Source organism: Xiphophorus couchianus, chromosome 22, assembly GCF_001444195.1.
Source record: "Xiphophorus couchianus chromosome 22, X_couchianus-1.0, whole genome shotgun sequence".
NCBI classification, from domain to species: domain Eukaryota; kingdom Metazoa; phylum Chordata; class Actinopteri; order Cyprinodontiformes; family Poeciliidae; genus Xiphophorus; species Xiphophorus couchianus.
In genome coordinates this window covers 16,474,311-16,497,473 of record NC_040249.1, presented here as the reverse complement: position 1 = coordinate 16,497,473, position 23,163 = coordinate 16,474,311, and the positions used below count along the sequence as shown (strand labels likewise).

General features: G+C 38.9%; 1 protein-coding gene across 11 annotated transcripts in view; it reads left to right on the top strand.

Annotated features, from left to right (window-relative positions):
* The window catches only part of tacc2 (transforming, acidic coiled-coil containing protein 2), a 60,643-nt gene that overhangs the window by 8,061 nt on the left and 29,419 nt on the right, over positions 1-23,163 (top strand). For 10 of the 11 annotated variants that reach the window (XM_028006268.1, XM_028006270.1, XM_028006269.1 and 7 more), the window contains 5 exons: positions 2,623-2,840; positions 3,976-4,083; positions 6,431-11,893; positions 13,325-13,915; positions 21,416-21,691. In XM_028006268.1, the coding sequence (XP_027862069.1) occupies positions 2,623-2,840; positions 3,976-4,083; positions 6,431-11,893; positions 13,325-13,915; positions 21,416-21,691 (6,656 nt within the window). The remainder of the gene's footprint in view (positions 1-2,622; positions 2,841-3,975; positions 4,084-6,430; positions 11,894-13,324; positions 13,916-21,415; positions 21,692-23,163) is intronic. The other variant, XM_028006272.1, reaches the window with a different exon arrangement.

Sequence of the window (23,163 nt, the reverse complement as noted above, 5' to 3'; positions counted from 1 at the left end):
TTGAACTTTTAATTTTTTTTTTCTCATTACAATCACAAACACGTATTTCAATCAGACATTTCCTCATTACTTTATATTTCTAGTAGATACTTATGAGGTGGAAGCGAAATTGTACATGAATTACAATCTAAATTTATATTCACTTCCTTTTTTAAAAATCATCTCAAAATGAAATCCAGTGCAGCCGATTTCCTTTATAAGTCACAAGATAGCAGAGTTAATTTGTTTGTAATGTATTTCCTATGGTGAAACTTGGCATAGGTTGCATCATGCTGTGGGGATTTGTTTCTTTAGTAGAGACAGGGAAGCTGATCAAAGTTGAATGGAGGATGGATAGAGCTAAATCCATGCTAATTCTGGAAATAAAACTTGCTAAAGGTTACAGAAGTATTGTATTTTCTAGTTCTATGCATGTAGCCACAATTGTTAGATTAATGTACATGTATGTTAGTATGGCCTAGTCAAAGTGAAGACCTAAATCCTATATAGAATCTGTGTACAAAGACATGGATGTTAATGTTTGTCTTTCCAACCTGACTGAGATTAAAATATTTTTCAAACTTGAGTAGGTGAACATGTAAGAAATCTAAAAAAAAATATGCATTTTTCCTTCCACTACACAGTTATGCACTACTTTGTGTTTGTTAATTATATGAAACTCCACTAAAACACATTGAAGTTCGAGGTTTTAGCATCACAAAATGTGAAAAAGTTCCAGGCTTTTGCCAGGCAGCATGGATTAAAGAAATAACACTAAAACTTAAGAAACAGGTCATACACTGATGTTGTAAAAACACGGTTATGAAGTTCTTTCAATTCTGCACATTTCTGTATGTGCCTACACAAGCACACTTTATCATGCTCCTACACCTGCATGCTACAGTCTTAAAAAAAACAAAAAACAAAGCGAGATCCATGAAATGAGAGTAAACTTTCCAGGCTCCATTAACTGAGCAGCTCCATGAGGGAGAAATTCCACTGAATTGTGACGGTTGAGTGTTTAGATGCTATAAGGGCGACGTTGCCTCAACACGACGACACTGCCAAGTGTTGTGTGTGTGTTTATGTGTGTCTGTGATTGGACTGTTTCCCAGTCAGACTGACAGAAATCCTGACAAAATTCAAGATTTTCTCAAAGTTTGACTGGTGGAGTTTTAAGTTCCTGAAGCAAAAGGACAAACTATTTTCTGTGTAATGGTTATAGACAGTGTCTGTTGTGCTTTACACCATCTGGAAAGACTGGTTCTGTCATGTGTGAACCGACTTGTCTGCTTGGTAAATTATTTTTGAAGCCTTACAAAAGAAATGTACTCCCTTATGATATGTGTTTTAGATGGACAGCTGCAGGCTGTAATAATCACCTACTTTATTTTATGCATTTAATGGTTGTAATTTCAAAGCCCAAGAGCAGCAAAGCATGAAGGAAGCTGCAGATGTAAAGTCTAGACAGTGAGGTTGGAGTTTTGGCTTTGAAGCTGGAGATACTGTTGTCAAGTCATGATTGATCTGAATACCATCCATCTATCTATCTTGGGCTGCGGCTAATGATTATTTCAATAATCTATTATTAAATTGAATATTCTGACAATTAATACGTTAATTGGATAAATAAATTGGCACATTGTGTAGATTTTTCATTTAACCGCTTAATCATTTTTATACAATATTAGAAATACTTCACAGGGTGCAAATAAACAATCAATTCAATTCCTTTTTAAATAACAAAACGAACATTTCTATTGCCTAATAAGCTACAACCGCATTCCTTGAGTAGATCCGTGTAAGGCTGATCTACTTTATAGAAGAGTTCTTTTTCTTTTTTTTTTATACAGAATTTGGACCAGGTAAAGCTAAAACTATGCCACTTATGGATTTCTGGGTAGAGCATATTTAGAGACTAAGAAGTTTTTTGTATCATAAATGCAAAATATGTATATGTTTTTGACTGTTTTGGCTTAATTATTGCTCTGACTGTGTTGTTCTTTCAGAGTCTGTGTACTCCAGTTAACGATTAATTAACTGATTACTAAATTACGTGATGCTTATTTCAGTAACTGATTTATCATGATTCATCTGATTAATCATTACAGCCCTACATCCATCTGTCCATCAGTTTGTATATCCATTTGTTGCTTATCTATCTTATTTGCGTTGTTTTTGTGTGCATAGGCAAAGATGACATTTCATGCAATTAAGTATAGTCAGTTTGATAACAAAGGCAGACTGAACACAGCAGATAAGAGATCAGTTGAGATCAGTTATCGTTCTGCTAGCTTGTTATCAGACAAGCTGACAGCAACACACAAGGTAAGAATCGGTTGGTAACTGATGTTAGGCTGGTATATACCTGCATCAACATAAGAAAAGCAGATCTAATATATGTTTAGTGATTGGACAGACTCCAGATAATCTGCTGTGACTTTGCTGTACCAGCTGTTTGCTTAATAGTTTAACACATGGGTGGAGTTATTTGATCACATGTTGTGTCTGAACATTAATCTCTGGGTGTTCCCTACGTTTGCTTTCAAAATGCTCAGGCTTGTTTAACTACATGCTGCAGTATGTTTTGCGCATGTGCTGGAGGTTGCAGCGCACCAATATGATGTCTCCACTGTCTCACAGACTGAAGCAGAGAGTCTGAGTGGACGGGACAACCATGCTCTGCTGACCGAAGCCTCCACCTACCAACCAGTGCTCCTAGAGGTCCCAGTCATCACTGGAGTGGAGGAGGGCAGCGGATCTGCAGACCAGGAGGACCAGGAGGAGCTTGAGTTTCCTCATGATCTGCTGCCCAGTTTGGATTTCAGCAGCGAGTTGAACATCTGGGAGTCTTCACTGGGGTATGTAGAAACTTGTCCTTGCCCACAGCTGTTTTTTCACCTCGGAGGAAATTACAGATGTTTTTATCTCTCAGGCTAATGAATAAATCACACGAAACTTTAACTTACATACAAAAACTTTCTTTTTGTTCAAAAACAAATAAACATCCTCTCTTACTTGGACTGGTTTTGCGGTGGAAGCATGTAGCTTTGCTTCTAGCTAAAAAGGTTATTGTGTGCAGCTTTTTAATGAATATTATATTTATTAAGGAAAAAAAGCTATTCCAGCCACCCTGTTCCTAAATAAAACACAATAACTTGTAGTAATATCCCTGCTGGGTACAACTGACAATTAAACATTTGTGATAACGAGCAGTGAGTCTTTTACGTCACTGTGGAGGAACAAATGTCTTAATTTAGCCTTACTGGAAAGTTCTCAAGAAGGATGTCATGCCACAGCATTTCAGTCAGATCTAAGTCTAGACTTTGACTAGGCCACTCCAGAACTTTCTGTGTGAATACAGTAATAACCTTACAGTGAGAAAGCTGGGGTTTCAAACGAGCATCAAAGACTAGAAAAGCGACATCAAGGATTTTTTTTTTTGGTATTGGGACCTCCATAAGGTGAGAAACATACAAACGACAATACGGTTTAATCAAAGGTGAACAGATTCTAGTTTGACCTTCTAGAAACATTTACTTCATTTATGAAAACAGAACAGAGGCTGGATTTTACTTTTCTTAAAAATATTAAAATTTCTCCTCTTGCTTGTGAGAAAATTATTTCTAACAACCAGGTGAAGTTTCAACCAATCCTCACAAGAGGCTCCAGTCAGTTGCTGAGGTGACAAAGTATACTGCAAGGGTGATTATAATTAATATAATCACCCTGTGATTATATTAATTACTATAGAAAAGTTTATCTAATAAAATACGTTCAGTTCATAAAGATGCATTTCATTAAAAATATTTACACCACTAAGGCCAAGTTGGGTCAAGTAATTGCCAAAATTCTATTGTTGGAAAATAAAATAACTTTGTCTAATGATGCACTGGTTATAAACAATACCATATGTGCAAGTTATCCGGAGGTGAAAGTTAACTCGATAATGATCTGTGTGTGTCTCCATGTTTGCTTTTATGGACCTGTCAGCAGAGCTCATTCTAGCTCCGATGGGAGAAAATGTGAGCAGGTGAACCCCCTGCTGGTGGGCCTGCAGCATCACATGAATGTCGGTGGACCACTGCAAGTTTTAGACAGAAGGTAGCACATGATTTGGCATGCGTCTCTGCCATGGGACTATGGTTAGCTGTAAATGAGATCATAGCATTATAAATCAGGGTGCTTGGGCTTAATCTAATGCTTCTAACTCATGCTTGATTGCAATGATGTCGCTGTTGTGATGCTGCCGGTTGAGGCAGGTTTTATTTTGATTTGTGGTGATTAATTTCCTCATGATAAAGTGGCTTATCTGTGAACACTTTTTTTTCATGATCTGCATCAAGACTTTAATGTTTACTGAAAATCTCACACCCTGTTGCTGCATAGATAATGTTTGACTTGATAATTTAACAGCTCAAACTCCAAAAAGAGAAGTATGGTAGACAGTGATCCAGCTCTTTATTGCCTACTCACTGCAGACTTATTAGTCTGAAGATGGATTGCTGTTTGAGACATTTGCTTTGTTCAGGCAGCAGCAGGAATCATTTTGATGCCTGCCAGCTGGAAACACTGGAGTTTTTTTTTACTGCTCTGCCCTTTAGTGCAAAGTGCCAAGAGAATTAGATACAGGCTTGAATGGCAGGTTGGTTAGTGAGCAGCATGTTGGAAGAGATTTTGTGTTTACAAGAATACAAGGAGTGCAATCACAGCTGACGGATGAAGGGAATAATAATGATTTTCCTCCACCTAAACTTTACTGCAGACTAAACACAAACAACTGGTTTGGTTCCTGTGGATTGGCATGAGAGAAGTTTGTTTTTAAAGCTGTTTTATTGTCAGTTGGTTTTGGTATAGAGTTGAAATTTTTTTTTAAAAATGTAATGTTTCAACACACGATGAAACCCAAACAGAATAAGCAAGAAGAATGAGGGCAAATAACTATGACACAACCTGGTATTTCCTGTACTTCTAATTAAAAGCTAAACAGGGATTCAGGTATTTCATCTGTCTGGCTGAAAAGTCTCCTAAAACGAGAAACATAGTTTTGACGTTTTGACAAGAAGCAATCTATTTACAGTTTTCTAGCAGTTTTCTTTCAAGGTTAATACACTACTTCTGATGTAAAGTTCAGTCTGGAATAAAGTCTTAAGTCTTAAACAGTTTCCTTCCTGTGTTACCCTGGCCGAAGATTTTACTTTTGTTCTCATCTGACACCTTTTTTCTTCCACATGTTTGCTGTGTCCTACTTGGCTTGTGGCAGACATTTTTCATAACAGTCTCATTAGTGGAGTGCACAACTAATAGAGATCTTTCTTGCCTGAGCTATGGATCTCTGCCTCTCCCCTAAGCTATCCTGGGCCTCTTGTCTACTTCTCTGCTTAATGCTCCTCCGACTGACTCATCGGTTTAGTTGTACAGTCATTTTCTTTGTAGCTATGTAGTTGTGCTCTTCCTTTTTAGATGGCTTAATAAAAAGTGAGATGAGCAAAACTCAGGACACTGCATATAATGCAACAATAATTTTAAATAAGGTTAATAAATAATACATTCAAATGAATGTACCTACCCTTGCTCATTCAAGTGTTTTTGTTTAAAGCCATCTTTAAAGCCATTTTAACTAGTAATATAAGCTTCTTTCTAAAGTATTGATACACCTTTCCACTTTTTGTTCTCTTACCATCTCAAATCCCAATTTATTTAACAGGTTTTCTTTTATGTAAAGCAACTACTCTCACACATGGTGAAACTTTGCCTAATGTGTCACAGTGTGTTTAAGTAGCAGCCATAATGAAGTGAAGATACATCTTAACAAGTTATAGAAAATACAATTTCCTTTCAAGCCTGTTATATTTTTTTGCTTCCGCTGACTTTCTGTTTAACACCTCACCCACAATATAGCATTCACACCGAAAAGTGTTATGATTCTGATGCCTATGCTGATCTAAAAAAGATTAGATTTTTTTTGTTTTTGTTAGTGACGTCTAGTCCATATAGATCTCTGTTGACAAATTTAAATGTCACTGCGACTACCTGCCAGAAGCATGTCTGCATGAATCCAGGGTGAACATGAACAAAAATGGCAGTTTCAGTGTGAATTCCTGAATGTGTTTGAATTAACAGCTTCATGAAACTTTAATGTTGCACATCTTTAAATAGCGAGACACTAAGGATCAGTGAGAACTGATTTAATAAAGTTAATTAGAAATAGTTTGTGCTCTGGTCTGTTTGTAAAAAGATGTGCATGTTCTATAACTCCCATAATATTAAAAACAGCTGATATTCAGTTCTTGCTCAGGAAGGGCCATCCCAAGCATCTTGATGTGCAACTGGGTGTTGTGTTTGCTGAGCATGGACTTCTGCTCTGCCAATAGCAATGCTCGACGGCATCGTGGAATGAGCAACTGTCTGTCTGTCTCGTCCTAATCGTGTCACCCTGCCCTCATCTCAGGCCAGATGGCACCCAGCCAGCAATCCCAGATGTCCATTCTTCACCTCAGCCGGGACCCCTGACACCTTCCCCAACCAACTTCTTGGACCAGGAACTCCAAATGGCCTTCCAAGAATGCGAAGAACAAATGGCGTCGCTGGTCATGCTGTCGTCTAAGGAGTCTGGAATGACTCAGGATGTAGTAGGGAAGGCAACCAATGAGGGGATGGTTAATGAGTCCAGCAAATCGTTCTCACCACTTCCAGTTGCAGTGCAGCCAGAACATAGCAACGGGGCCCTTGGAAACGAGAGTACACATGGAAACAGTGAGGCAGCACACAGTCAAATGGATACAGTTGTGTTTAGTTTTAGGGATTACATTCTAGGAAAGGAGAATAATTCTAGGAAAACAGAGATGGAAAATAAAGTAGAAGCAAATCAGAGCATGGAGAAATGTTCAGAGCTTAAGTCAAAAATGGAGATGAATGAACAAGAGGAGAAATCAGATACAAATAAGGAATCTCCAAAAGAACAGAGAGACTTAAAGACTTTAAATGAACAAGTTGGAGTGAGTGTCACTACTGAGATAAACAGCTCAAATAATTTTGATACAGAGATTAAAGAAGAAAGCCCAAGAGGAATACCAGAGGCTACAGATGAGTCAAATGGTTTAGATGTAACAGCATCAGGATCAAAAAAAAAAACAGACAAGCAAAGGGAGGATAATCAGTTAAGATCAAAATCTGAGAAACAAGTTGGACCGAACAAAGAAGCAAAGAAAAAGAAACACAAGACAAAGAAGAAGATAGAAAAGAGTGCCCAGAGTGACCAGGAAGCAAAGACAGAGCTTTGGCAGTCCGAAACTGAAAAACAGGCTCTGTCACTATCATATGTTGGTACTCACACAGATTTAGCAGAAAATGCTACGTCTGTGTTGAAGCTAGACTCTGAGCTTCTGACTTGTGGGGAAGAGACTGATTACAAGCAACAGCTGAGTCCCATGAGAATGCAAAAGTCTTCCCCTCAAAGCAGTCTGGATCATCTTACTGCCTCAGCCTGTTCACCTGACTCCATGCAGTCCTTTTCACAGGGGACCCATCAGTCAGAGAATGACAACAATATGAATATGAGTAATGATCAGAGCTCAGAGTGTGAGCAACATGTAACTGAAGGAGAAAATGGCATCCACAGTACACCAGCAACAAATCTCCAAACTGCAGCTACCAGACAAGGTGATTCTAGTGAAAAGGGATGGAATGCACAGAGACAGGAGGCTATAGTTACTTCAGAAACAAAAATACCCACAGCAGAGGATCAGAGCGTACTCTCCAACAGCAGAACTTGTGTGGGAGACGGTTGTGTGGAGAGCGGCCTTGGAAATGCTGTAATAGTGGTTAATACGTTGCCACTGACAACACCCACACTGTCAGAAGTGATAGAAAACGAGGGAGAGGGAGAAAGTGTGAGCCATGATCTACAGGATACGGTGGCTACTGTAGCAGTTGCAGAGAGTGAAGAAGGAGCAGGAGAAGGCAAACTGGATGGAACAGCAGAGTATCCTGCCTCTGCGGATATAAAAAGAGACAAACTCCAGGAGAGCCCCCACCTCGTCTCATTAATCTGCTCACAAGGAAATTGCACGCTTCCATTCTCGGCCAAAGAGGGGGAGACTGAATGTGAGGAAAGCTGCAGCAGCAAAATGCCACACAACTTGGCTGAGGCTGAAATTAAGGAACCGAGAGAGGCGTGCATTCACAGCACAGACACAGCGATCTCACCAGCTGAGGAGATGGACGCTGAAAAGGAGCTGCTATTCTCCACAGGCTGTACGAATACCTTTGGTCTTGATTTCCAGGATCACAGTGGTGCACATTTAGAAAGATCGGAAGAGGGAGGGGAAGGAAGAGGAGGGGAGGTAGGAGAAAAAGGAGGGCTTGCTGGAGAGAACAATTTACCGAGCCAGCTGAAAGGCTCTGCTGGAGGGGTGTCATCAGTCAAGACGGGAGCGAGTCCGCCCAGTGATGTTGCCGAGTCACAGTTGAAGTCACCGTGCTGGGGTGAGCCGATCGCTACCATTCCAGAGGGCTCTGAAGAGGAGCGTTTCTATCACAAGCAGCATGACGTGACAGTTTTACCTCTTCCCTCTTACTCTGAGCAGCAGCAGAGCTCCAGCAATACAGACGCTGAGATAAAGACTGAACCAATACAAGAACTGGTTTCAGAGGAAGCACTGTCTTTGGAACAACCTTGTCAGATATCAATCATCGCGGAAAGGAACTGCAACCGCATCTTCCAGTCTTTTACCTCACCTCAGCCTTTGAATACATCACAGCGAAGTGAGCAAAAAGCAAGATCGGATCAACAGGTTGGACCTCGTAGCATTGAAGAAAAAACACCTGAAAGTACAGCCAATACCCAGAGTGAGAGTGGTAGTCCCAACATGACTGAAAGAGGAGTCCTTCTGTGCACCAGCAGTGGAGGTAACAGAGTTCACTTTGCTGATGATGTTAATTTTAAGCTCAGCTCCTCTGAGACTCTTACAAACATGCCAGTTCTAGGTTTGGACTGTGCTTCTTTGCCTCCATTGACTGTTCATGAGACGTTGCACCATCCTGTGACAGAGGCCAGTTATACCTTCCCCAATCACCTCAGCTTTGATATGCCAGAAAACTCCACAAGTACAGGTTTGATGAAGGATGAAGAAGAAATGCATGGTTCAAATGAGGTTCAAGAAAAACGAATGGCCATTTTGGGTGAAGGCGACACTAACAAAATTGCCTTAGATCATGATCACCATGAAAAAAATGCTATACACTTACAGGAAATGACCGAAGCCGAGGGATGCTCAAAACAACTTTTCTCTCCCACTGAGGGAAAACAGATGGGTAAGGAAGAACATGACATTGACAGTGAGACTCGAAATTCAGGTGAGACTAAACGCCTGCAGGAAGTTTTATCTTCAAAACATGATGCTCCTGTGACCCTTGAAGAAAAAGAAGTGAACCAGCATAATGCATCTGAAGCTGACCCCTCAACATGCTCTGGATCAAAACCTCTAGAGCCCACCTCTCAGCCTTCCTGTTTAGATGAAACCCCTCAAACTGGACCAGTCATTACTGATGTCATGGGGTCTACTGAGGTACTCATGGGTGGTTTTACTGGTTTGACAAAGGAAGAGACTGGCTCTGTCAGCAACTCACCCATTACATTACAGCCTCCTGGACCAATGATGAGTCACCTGGAGTTTATTACCGACTGCGATGTCTCTTTTCCAGAGAACATAGGTACCCGCAGTACTGATGAGGACTGCACCAGCATCTCCAGAGAGGTGGCATGCAATCAGGGTGGTGAAATGAGCCAGATGCCTTTAGTAGAGAATCTGAATCACAGTAGTGCCACTTTGAGAACAGATGAAACCTGTCAGGAGCTGAAGGATAGAGATTGTGCTGAGCACTCTGATGATGAACTCCTGATATCTTGCACCAAGAATTTGAATAATCCTTGTTCACAAGTGGAAAATTTGACTGTTGCAGCCCAGACTTCAGCTGCAGATGATGTACTGTCAAAGGAAAAATCTGGTAATATAATGCCAACATGTCTCGATAAGCCAGATTCTACTACTATTGAAACATCTAACAGAGATCACCTAGCATGTGTCAACTACCCTACTAATGAGACATATGTTAACACTGAAAATGATAGTATGGGGGAAAAAAAGAAACTAAAAGAAGACATAGCCATGGATAATCAAGAGGAAGCAGCAGATAACAAAATGCAGCAGACAGGAAAGACAGACCCAACATTGCAGCAGCAGTATAATGGACCAGATAAAGAGGCTGTTTTTATGGGAGCAGCAGTTCTGCAGCCACAATGTAAACACAATATGGAGACTGAATCACCGCCAACAGAAATACCAAACAAAGAAAAAAGCAATAAGAGCTTTCCATCTAAATGTGGAAGTAAAACTTCCTCAACTTCCAGCAGAACATCTGAAAGATTTTTACCTCCTGAGTTGGAGTCCAACACTGAAACTCAGATTGTTTATGACCAGAGTTTGGGCCAAATTGTGACAGCAGTGCTGGAATGTAGCTCTGACACTGACACTGCACCAGATCTGAGCCCAGCTTTTGGCCAATCGCAGGACTTGCAAGATCTAAACAGTTTTGCTCAAGAACCAAAGCAAAGGGAGCAGTGTCTGGGATCCACACATTCCACAGAGGAGATGTCAGGTGGAACTGCTGACAGCAAAGAAAAGATTTGCAATTGGACTCAACCTGCAGGTCCAGAGGAGAGAGACTGCTCTGATCAGAGTTTGTTTGAATCAGTCAACAAGGATGAGTTGTTTAGATTTGCAGTGAAAGAAGAGGTGCCATCTGGCTTTTCTGTGGATTTAAATGGAAGTGAAAATGGTGCAGATGGAAAAGCATCAGTTGACTCAGGGTTAGTAACTGTTTGCTCTCAAGTATTTAAGATTGGACAGAGATTAGATGTGAATAAAGACCCTGGGTTAGAGCTAGATGAGTCAAACAGAAACATAATGCCAGAACAAACAACTAACATGGACCAGCACAGAACATGTGAAATGTTAAAAAACAGTGCTGCATCTATTGAGTTTGCTTCGACTTCAGCTAGCCAACACTCAGTTTCATCAAAAGTCAGCACAGACAGTCAAGACACTCATATTTCAAGTTCAAACCAAGCTAATGAAGTTTATCCGAAGGGGTTTAGCACACAGCAAAATGTTGGGGAAGCAGAAACTAGGAAAGAGGACTTTAGTGCTGCCTCAGCTAAAGAAAGCCAATGGGGTGACATTAAGGATGCAGAGCTGCAAAGCTGCAATAAAACCTCTGACACAGACAGCAGCCAAGTAGTACAAGCAGCCATAAAAAGCTCTAATGATGAGGAAATCCCAAAAGAAGACAAGGCAGGTTTGGTAGAGAATAGGGAACAGAAGGGGGTGCAAGTAGCTGATAGTGATGAAAATGCAGGAAAGCAAGTGATTTTAAATTTAAATGATAAAGAAAGTGGAACAGAATCAGAGTCCAGTCTCTTTAACAATGACGTGCCACAGAGCAGCATAGAAACCCCTGCTTGTCCCTCAGAAGGGGGTGTTAGCTGTGCTAAGGAAACTGAAATAGACGGTAGTGTGATAGATAAAAGAAGTACTGATGCCATCATCATCCCATCTGTTGTTACTTCGACCACCATCCCGTCTCCTTATGAGTCAGAGAAATGCCATGATCAAGTGGCATTTTCAGAACCCCATGATAGTGCTGAGGTAAAGCCCCCTGCCACTGCTTCTCGGCGTGATGCAAAGCCTCTTGAAAAGACTCCCGTCTGCTCCTCTCTTGTTGAGCAAAACGTTTTAGAGAGTCCTGATCCAGAGCAAGGATCCCAGGAACCAGAAACAAACTGGATTCAAGCCTTAAAAGACGCTGCATCCCTCTCTCAGAGCGAACAAGTGAATACACAAGATGCCTTGAGGTAAACACAATAGCATGCTCATACAGTTTTTAAAATTGTTCTAAAGGGATTACATTAGTTGGTAGTTTGGATTTGGATTTATTGTGGTCAGATTCTGTCAAAGGTATTCATAGTTCTGGTTCCCGTACCTGTAGCTGACAGATAGTATTTCTTAGTACATTTGTAGAGACGTAGAAGGCTAAAGTCACATTGTGATCACTGGGAGGCATCATTAGACAGATTTGGATACTGGGCTTCAGCTGTGGGTAGTTCTTCAGTTCATCTGTATAGAACAGGTCAGACAGACGACACCATGCTGAAGTTTGCATTATATTCACGTTCTCTGCAACAAAACAAAAACAAAAAACAAAAAAACACAAAAACCTTAAACTAATTTGTTCTACCTTTGATCTGACTAAAATTCAAAGTAAAAGATATTTACAATTGTTAAGCATAATGAATGTAAATTCAAAGGAAGGACATTTTTTACAACCGAAAGAAGTTTTTGCTAAGGAAGTGAAGATAATATAATTATCACCGACAACAAGCTATATTTTAATCAACTCAAGCAAGACCAGAGCTATTGGATTTATTCTGATGTTTGTTTTGACTGTCGACAAAACAGTCTGAAAGACAAATTAAAAATGCATCCTAAATCCAATCTTCACTGATGGAATGGTAATCAGATAGTTAGGGAATCTGTTAATTGTGAATAATAATCCTTACTATGTCCTTAATATAGTTTTGTTTTGATTAAAACCACATATCAACACTTCTTTTTAATTAATTATGTTATTTTTATTTCATTCATTTTGTGTCCACCTCATTTTGAAAATTTTGTTAAATAAGATAAGATAATTTTATTAGTCTCCCATAGGAGAAATTTGTCTTGCAGTGGCAAAACTGCAATACAACAATAAAAACTCATCCAAGAGGAGCCATTTAATAAATGGCTAAAATTGTTTAAAACCTCAGCTCCAGGAAACTATTACTGATAATATCATCACGGAGCATCACAACAAAACAAATCTGAAGTATTCCTTTACTGTCTTTGAATTCAGGCAGACATTGTAAAAAAAAAAAATAATTTCTGTTTTTAAATCGACTTCACAGTAACACCCTGTCCAGGCCTTGTTTGGAGCGCTATTGAGGAGAGCATCGTGACAATGAATATGAATGAGGATGTAAACACAGAGCTGCACTTTGTGTTTGAATTGAGTCATATGACTGCTGGTTGAACTCTAATGAAAGTAAAGCAGCCTATTATGTTCAAAAGGATGACATCAGCTGTGCCATCTCCAGGGAGACAACAAGCCTTTTCTCACACAAACACACCGTCAACATTTCTGTGTACACAACCTTCACAAACCCACGCAAACTTGTCATTTGTTTGGACTTTTGCTGTCAAGCAACAGCTCCATTAACCCTTTTCTTCTATTCTTCTTTTCCCAGACCACTCCCATCTCTGGAGTCTCCTCAGGTTGAGTTTGTAACTCCCACTGAGGAGATTCCTTCTGCACTGATATCAGACAAGGTGGTCCTTCCACCAGAGGAAGCAGAGGAAAATGCAGCTCAAAGCTCATGTCCGAGTGCTGTGAAGAGGCCAGATGATCTTCCTAAACCTTTAGTGAAGGTGGATCTTCCTGAACCAATAAAATATTTGGCAGATCTGACCTCGAAGGTTGAGCTCCCAGGAGAATCATCCAAAATAAAACCTTTGGAACAAGAATCATCTCAAAAGTTGTTTGACAGGAAGTCTGTTTTAGAAGCAACAGAGCACACTAAAGTCCTAAAACCTGCTCAAGAGACAGAAGAGATTCTAACCAGAAATGAGGTAGAAGTCAGAGAAACACCAAATTTAGAAGATTTACAACCAAACGAGCCAAGAACGGAGACTCTACAACAACAGCAGCAGCAGCTTTTAGAAGAGCCAGAAGAAAAACCCATCAAGGTCCCACCTGTGGAGCCATTCAGAGTCCCTGTTGAGAAAACTGAGGTGCCAGAAACAGTCGAGCATCCCTCCACAGAGCTACAGAACAGTGGGTAAGCTGATATTAAAAATTAAGCTATAAGTCAGTAGCTTAATTGTTTTTGTAAGTCTAATATTTAAAAATATAATTCATCAGATAAACAAGATGTGATTTGTAGTCCAGTAATCTGATCCATGATATTTTCCTATAGGCACCAACCAACGACTGCTCCTCTAGTACTTAGTTAGGATCTGGAGCATAGAAACATACCTTTTAATATATTTAGGTGAATAAAACCTCATGAATTTTATAGGCTATCTAATTTTTTCCGAGAATGAATAACATTGTATTTCTTTACAATTTTTTAGACACAATCCATAACTTCTATTCTGTTTTGCAAATTAGTACATCTCATAGGGTTTTTTAATTTCAGCCCCTTTCCTTTCCTGCCTTTTATGTGTTTAAAATGAATTTATTTTGCTCTCAGAGCCTCGGAGGGTGTCTGGTTGGGTTCTTCTGTCGGCAGCGGTTTCACCGTGTCTGATCAAACAAATTAGCAGAAGCCTTGTCAGTCTGTTCTGCCTCTGAGGCCATTGTTGTTTTTAGTTCAGCTTCTATGTGACTCGTCTGGTTTCACTTTTTAAATCATTTTATGAGTTCTTAGTTCACCAAGTTAATTGTTTTCTGCTTTTTTGTTGAAAAGATTCAGCACTTTGTTAACGTTTCATCCACAGACTTCAATGTATTTTATTGGGATTGTAGTGCAGAACAGTGAAGTAGAAATTAACAGTGTTTATAAATAAGTTTAAGTGCAAAATACCCATGTAATCAATCCCTTTACCCTGACATCCATAATTAAAACTCAGCACATTCAGTTACATTAGAAGTCAACTTATTATCAAATTAAGTTCACATTGGTGCAAGACAAGCCAGGAATTCATAAAGAGAAGCTGGTCAGAGTAATTAGGAAGATGGGTGGAGCTACAAATGGGCCAATACTGGAAGAAAACCTGTTTGAGATTGGGAAAAGATTTTAGACTGGTGCGAAACATTTATTGTCCAGCTGGACAGCACATTTAGACAAAAAGCTAGGGCTACAATAAAATGGGTTAGATTAAAACAGTCATGTGTTCATATTACTCAGTCAAACTCTGGACCTAAATCCAAATGAAGATAAAAAATTAACACTCATTGACCCATTTCATTAAATATATCTGATTTTGAGCTATTTTAGAGAGAATGGTCAAAAACTTTAATTTCTCCACAAAATTGATAAACCCCAAAGGTGCTTCTACAAACTGGCTTGGGATTGGAGGGGCTGGGAGAGGTTACTGAAAACAGATGTATGCCACACTTTTCAGATTTTTAAAGTTCATATATCATTTTTCTTTCACTTCACAACTACGCACTGCTTTTAGTTGGTCTTTCACATTAAAAAATACTTTAAAATCTTGTTATAAGAGCAAATACTAGACACTTAATAGGGTGTGAATACAAGTAAAACAAATCAGTGTAAACATGGAGGGATATTTCTATTGATTTTGTGTTATTCACTCTTTTTTTCTACCAACTACCTTCTCATTCATGTTTCCTATGTGCCGCCTGTTGCATGCCGAAGAGGCGATTACATGCCGGAGCAGCACTTGCTGCCTGTCAGTCTCGGCATTTGTCCCATCATAGACCTACAACTTCTCTCAGAGAAGAATAACGGTGATATACACTCCCATATGTCAGCGATAGATAAGGTTACACATGCAAACATGCGGCAGACAAAAATATAACTGCCTAGCCAATGATGTGTGTGTGAGGTTGGGCATATGTTGTATTTTCCTCCGCCCCCGAAGGCTAACATAGCTGTCAGTTCTGCTCAGTCTGTGCGGCTTTGTGAGCTGAAGCCTGCAGTGGGAGGAATTTGGGCAGGACACAGTCCCACTGAAGTCATTTTCACAGAGCGCACAGGAACAAAAGCCAGGCTTCAGAGAAACACTTGAGCGTGTGTGAGAGTGAGCGACGGAGTCACAGAGAGGAGGAGGAGGTGTAGTCGCAGGTTCTCCTGTTTGTGGAGTAAAGAAGAAACTGAGTGTTCAATCTTAAAGTTATATTTTCTGTGATGAATCCTTTCCACAGCTGAAATCTGGGATTTCTGGGTGAGTTTGACAGAGAGCTGCCGCTGTTTTGTTTTTGGTTGTTTTTTTGTAGAACAAGTGTGTTGGTACTTAAATCCTTCCAGGTGGACGCAGCAGATGGTCTGGAGGTAACTTGTGCTAATTACTCTGTGCCACTGTTGACCCCAGCAGATGGGCAGAGGGGCGGGACAGACAGAGAAATGACAGTATGGAAGGATTTTGTGGAGTGAAGTTGAGCATAGAGTTTGCTGCCTCCCATTTAAGAAAGTCGACAAGTATCAGCATGTTATGCTTCCGCCTCTGACGACTGGATGAGAGTTTATCTGTAATTTACAGAAACTGGAAAGCTGTTTAACTTGATCCTGAATGTTTTCTCTTGAAATATGTCTGGAGTGATCAACTGCTGTATCTGTAGTGTATTTTTGGAGGTTACTAAGGAAATTTAAAGAGCTGCTTTCAGTTTGAACCCAAAGTACTTTTGAAAATTGTTATTTATGAAAAGTTGCATTACCAGATAAAACAGTTGACTGGAGTTTTACTTCTAAAACTAGCTGTGGCGCTTTAGGTTTAGAATTACACCCCTTGAACATTTCATCACATTACAATCACAAATTTTGTGCAAACACAAATCTAAAAGTGTGATGTGCTTCACCATTCATTGCGATTACAGCTTCCTTCGGGATTAGTCGTTTCCAGTTTTACACATCAAGGGACTGAAGTTTATTCCTCTTCTTCACCATCAGATTTGACTGAGAGCAGCTGGCACAGCGTTTCAACTGGATTTAGGTCTAGACTTTGACTAGACCAGACTAACAGATGTTTAGGATCATTGTCCTGGTGCAAGTTGATACTGACCCCATTCAAGTCTATTCCAGCCTCTAACAGGTTTTCTTGTCTCTGCTGAAAAAAAGCCTCCCCACAGCATGATGTTGCCACCACCATATTTAACAGCAGAGATGTGCTAAAAATTGATTCACATAAGAATTATGATTCTCATTTACTACTATTCAGAATCAACTTAAAATGTCCGACGTGGTGAGGAAATATATACATTTTTACAGTTGTTGACTAAATGACCACTGAAATTGCAACTCCTCTTTGGACAAGACTGTCTGCAGAATGGTGTGGTGCTCGCTCCTTGATCAATTTATTAAAAGCAAGACAGAAGATTTCTGGCAGGGAGTTATTACAGCCATGCATGTATTAATATTTAAAATTTAATAAATGTGAAAAAGACACTTTAATGTCTCCCTTAGTCACTCTGCCTTGCAAACCAGAATGGAGTAGATCATGAGAATGCTTTGCACACCTATAGACTAAATCAGAATTCATTACGAATAATCATTTTGAATCAAACATTAATTTTGAGTGAAATTGTGCATTGTGTGTTTATGGTGGTTTGCAGGTTTGGTTTTCCTCCACACAATGCTTGTTGTTTCTTGGCCCTCCTGGACATTTCACTTCTGAGACTTGATCTTGCATTAACAAAAGACAATGGATCATGACTTATTTTGTAAAGATCAAATTTATGAAGTTCACAATTAACAGATGTCTTGTTGATCTCTGCAGCTCCTCCAGATTTGCAATGGACCTTTTTGGGTGCATGTCTGATTAAAAGCTGGTGATATTGATTTCTAATCACATTTCATTTGGTTGCTCTAGATTTTAATTAGCGATATCAGCGTAAAGGCGCCTGATTACAAATACATGTGTTGTGTTTATTTTTAAAATACTTTTAAAACACATGTGTTCTTTATCTTCCACTTCAAAGTTGGGCTCTGCTTTTTTTGTTGTGCTGTTCTGTCACATAAACTGCCAGTAAAATCTGTTGACATTTGTGGCTGTAATGGGACAAAACATTTAAAAAACATTCAAGGGGTATATATACTTTTGCTAAGAACTGAATATCCAATCCACTGTTATATCTAAAAGGGTTTCTGAGTATTTAGTCTATTATATAATCATGTCATATTTTACACACTACTAAAATATCCAGTTATTTTATCTTGTTTCCCCAAAATATATAATTATATTTAGTTGAAGCCCTACAATGATACAGTTGGACTTTTTATTTAGTATTGGTAATTCATATGTGACCAATTCATGGTATTTGTGTAATTCTCTGACGCCTGAGTAAATTACTTCTTTTGTATTTCTGAAATTCATAAAACTAAATTTAAATTTGCTGCAATCTTTTAAATATGTCCTTTAAAGTGAGATGCAAAACTGTTAACCATTAGTACTGAAATGTTTTCCTTGCCTTGTCACATCTGAATCTGGATCTTTGCAAACCTCAAAAGGATTTCTCAACATCACAAAGCAGGCATGAGTTACATATCCAGTTAGAGATCTTAACCATCACAGCAGACCACTTTTCTGCCGACTAGGTTTTGGTTTTGCTTGTGAATAAACAAAAGTTTCATATGCATACATCTGAGCATTAGGCGAAAACTTTACATTAATATATACAGTAGAGTAAAAATCAGATGATCCATTGCAGAGCTTTGAGGTACACCAGCATTAATATCCACCCGCTGAGATAATTTTTATCTGTGTGAAAGAAAAATGGCCCCGACTATAGTCAAAGCACCACTGTTTGCTTTGATATTTTCTAGAAAATTTTTACAAAATTTGGATCCTACTGGAAGAATTTTGATGGGTTTAAAATCATTAATAAGTGCCTTCAGCAGATTAAAAACTGGGAATAATACCTGGAGTTTTCTAGGAAGTTAGAAATTGTCCCGCTTTAACTGAGCAGTTAATTACATGACTCAGACTAATCAGGTGCCTCCTTATGAGTTTAAAAACTTTAGGTCTGTTACTATTGAAGACCTAAGAGGAGAAATAGAAATTTGTATTTTTTTTAATCTGATACATCAAATGTAAAATAGGAGCATAACTCTTTGGAGAGCAGAATGACTGAATATGTTGGTTTTCTGGAGGTTTTGAACAGAATCAGTAAAGTGTTGAATCCATTCAAAAGAAGTTGGGTGTGTTGAAACCCACTCTTTAATGTAAATAGACTGGTTGCCCTGGTGATTGTAGATTTATTTGCTTTGCATGACTGGATAAATTATTGTCTGCAACTTATTCTGACATTTAAAATATAATGGCAGTAGAAAGTAGGGTAAAGTACTAATTTGCCAAACAATAGATGTTTTCTTTAGGCATTTTTATGTAAACATTATGAGCTGGCTGTTGGCTGCAGAAAGAATGATATGGTCCAATCTTTACAGCAATTTAAAAACTCTTTTTTTTCTTCTGGTAAACTGCAGCTGGTTTCATTTAAAACTCTGGCATAAAACACCTGGACGCTTAAACCCAGATGTTTCCAGTAGATTACTTTGGTACTAGCAACCAAAAAGACCAGAAATCCTTTCAAAGCACAGTCAAATGTGTTTATTAATATTCATTAATGAACAATAAGATTGTATAATTATTCATTAAAAAGGCTCTTAGAATTTAATAGTGTGTTACCCAGCTCCCAGATGAATTTATGGCAGTAAGAATGTATCGGGCAGCTTGCCATAATGCCACGAGATTGAATTTGTCCCACTTGAAACAGCTCATATGCTCTAATTTGTTATATTTATCCTGCTGCCACTATCTGCTCATCATATCTGTGGGCACTGCTAAATTAGAAATCATCAGCTGTTACATTGAGTAGGTCAGCTGATGCTGAACTTACATAAAATTAAATCTAATCAGAGCTTATTCCACAACTTTTCAGCATCATACTTGTGAATTCACAAGTACTAATTCAGTTTATTCAGAGGATTCAATTAAGTTCCAGATTTAGAGAATCCAGTTCAATCAGACACAATCCAATCCTATAGTTAGATTCAAATTTAATTGCATAAAAACTAATTCTGCTGATCATAAAATGCCAGTTGGTAAAAGGGAGTTCATGTAAGGAAGCTCAGTTCTTGACTTCAGGTGATTGAATTCCCAGCGGTTTCTCAACCCAAGCAAGCATGTGGCGACAGTGGAAAGAAAGAACGTTTTGTGCACAGAAAAACATAAGAGAAACACTCAATCAGGAGTACTTTCTATGGCAAAGAAAAACAATAAGAGTAGTCAAAGTTATTTAACCCAACTTCATAATCAATAGCTCCTTTCAGAAAAGCGACACCGAAATACAGACTCGCTGAGTCAGGGGTAAAGAAAAAATATCAATGGCAGCAATAGCTTAAAGTAAAGCCCATTTTGTAAGAAACATGTAAACACAGAAGCACTAGGTCAGGACTATTTTGTATTGCAGAAACAAACAATAAATAAAAAATAAACAAATCTAGGAGAATACTTTAAATTGTATGTCTTAGCAGCTCCTTTTAGGAAGAGAAAAGCCTAAAATCGAAGGGCTTGCTTTACTTTTTACAGCAAACAGCATAACATAAAGCTCTAAAGCAGCAACAGCTCTATCAGTGGGTTTATAAGACACAGCTGAGCACAGAAGCACGGCTTCTGTGCTCAGGACTACCGTAAATTGAACAGCAAATCAAAGATAGTATGCAAAATTAACTGCAGCAATAGCTTTGTCTGTAACTCTCTTTTGGAAAGAGTCACAACTGAACACAGAAGCATTGAGCCGGGAGTACTTTCCAAAAAAAATAAATAAATAAAGCACTCAAAATTAATGGTAGAATTAATGACAAAATGCTTAGACATGCAGGCAAGTTACTTATGAACCTTTCTGATGAGGACGTTTGAGTACGGGTGCATATTGGAAGAGAAAAAAATGACTCAAATTAATAGAATCTAGTCATAGTCCTCCCCTTCTGTGCATAAGCAAACACCCACAAACCTCCACGAAGATAAGACGGACTGGAGAATTGAGGCTTTTTTGTTAGCTTCCCATTGCAGGTTGTATGTCTACATTTTTATTTCTTGCATTTTTAATGTGTTTTAATTTGTAAAACCTGAAAATAAAGGAAGATTTCCTATTGAAAGTATAACATGTTTTGGTAGGAACATCTAAAAAGAACATGTCTGCTTACATTTGGCTGAATTTGTGCTTTTGATAATCAAGGTATTTTGAGGTTCTAGTTGTCAGAAGAGTCTGCAGGGCTATTTCTGAAGCCAAACAGGAGGCATTCCCCAAGTGCAGAACAGCTGTATGGGTGTCCAAGGCAATGCCTGTCAGATTAGAGAGCCTACCACTTGGGATAAGGCCAAAACAGATCAGGTCTAAATCCACTCCACCAGGAGGCCATTGATGACAGAGCCTGCACCATCAGGCTAAACAGGCTAAGTCTCTGAAACAGTAGACTGTCATGTCTGGGCAAATAATGAGGCAAGCTGAAGATTGAGTTTCAAACAGGAAGACTTACTGTCGTCTTCTGTTTTTAGTCAAGTCTGCTTCATACGTCATTTGAACAGGAACATGACAAAGGATGTAGTTTGTTTTTTGGTTACCTGCTGATGTTTTGCCTTCCCTCCCTCTGCAGCCTCCCCCTTGCTGAGCAGACAGAGAGCGGCCAACCTGTCCCCACTTCTCCCACTCCTGCCCCCAACGATCACAGCACTGCTCACCTGCCTGCCATCCCCCCTCACCTCCACAAAACCTCAGCACTCGCCCCTCTCACATCTTTGGAGACACTTCCACCAACCCCACCTGCATCCCCCTGCCTTCCTCCTGCTGCCCCTGTAGAATCCTATACACTTCCTGCTGAACCCTGTGAGGACCTTTACCCTGTGTCTGCACCCTGCCGGGTTCTGTTAAGGTACGGTACACACCATTGCCTGTAAACATCTCCATGTTTAAGCAATTTTATCATTTAGCTTTAAAATTCAGCATTGACAAATGCAATGCAACTTAATTTGGACCTCGGAATTTGTTCCAAAGCCAAAAACCCTTAAATTTCAGCATAATAGCTCTGGTGAAATGATACCATTAAATTGACATCTGGCACACTTACTCAACTTGTAGATCCTGATCTTGCAATTCTTTAACAGGGAGCTTTTTTGAAATACTCCTCCAGCAAGGCTTCTTTGCATAACTCAAAGAAATAAATTTCAGATGTGAAGCTCATCTTATGTGTATGTTTACATGATAAGTATGCAGCTGAACTGGTATTTTTTCTTAGAATAAGCTCTTAAAATAGGAGGAGGAAGAAATATCTAAAAACATATCTATCCAGTAGTTTACAAAGTAAGTACATATTTCACAGTAGATATTTCAAATTACAAATGTTTTGTTGAAAATCACCCCTATTTTTAAATGTCTGAGTTTATTTTAGTACAAAAGTTCCTTGTGAAATTATTCCCATGCACTTCAAATACTTTTATTAATTTTGATACATTGCAACCACAATCCTAAGTGCATTTTATCTGGTGTACTGACTGCAAATGCACACTACAATTTTTTTTTTAATAAGACTTTGTTCCTATGTAATTATCCTCCTATTTTAAATCTATTCACTATTTTATGTTGGTTTGTCTCATAACATCCCAATAGAACTAATCTAATTGTTGTTGTTATGTGACAAAATGACAAAAAGGGCAAGGTGTACTCATAATTTTGTAAGGCAATGTTTTTGTTCTGTTCAAGCATAAAGCAGCATTAGGTTTTCATATAAACCTATATGCCCTGTCATCAACTGGGCTTGTTATCTCACTTATAAAATGACAGCATGACACTGCTATGTACGCTGACCACAAAGTGAAATCAAACTTGATTTTTAAAATTTAACATAGCAACTGATACTTACATGTACTTTTTATAACTACTGTGTTTTTATATGTGCAATCATAGGTGGACAAAGCTCCTTTGCATTTTTTTTAAATATCTGGAACACAGTCATGTACTTTTTATGAAACTCTTACTAAATTATAGCCACGATATATAAAGTGTGAATAGTTCACATTGTTTAACCCACACCCTTCTTCTGCAGCCCCTCTTGGCTTTGCATTTTATTGCATAAAGTTTTATTTGGAAGGAATGACTCAGCCACTTCTATGGTGTAAAGATTTTTGCAACCACCAGAGGGTGTTTTTTTTCAAACTGTGCAGAGGAATGCTTAAGTGCTCACATGTTTGCATGACTGAACACAGGGGGACAAATCAGTGCTGATGCATTTCATGATACATATATCTCTATGATTTAGACAAGAAGCTTCTAAAATGCAGAAGTTTATTTGACCTTGATTTTACCAAAAGAGAGGACTCTCTTTCTCAAGGGAGTCCTAGTCAGGTA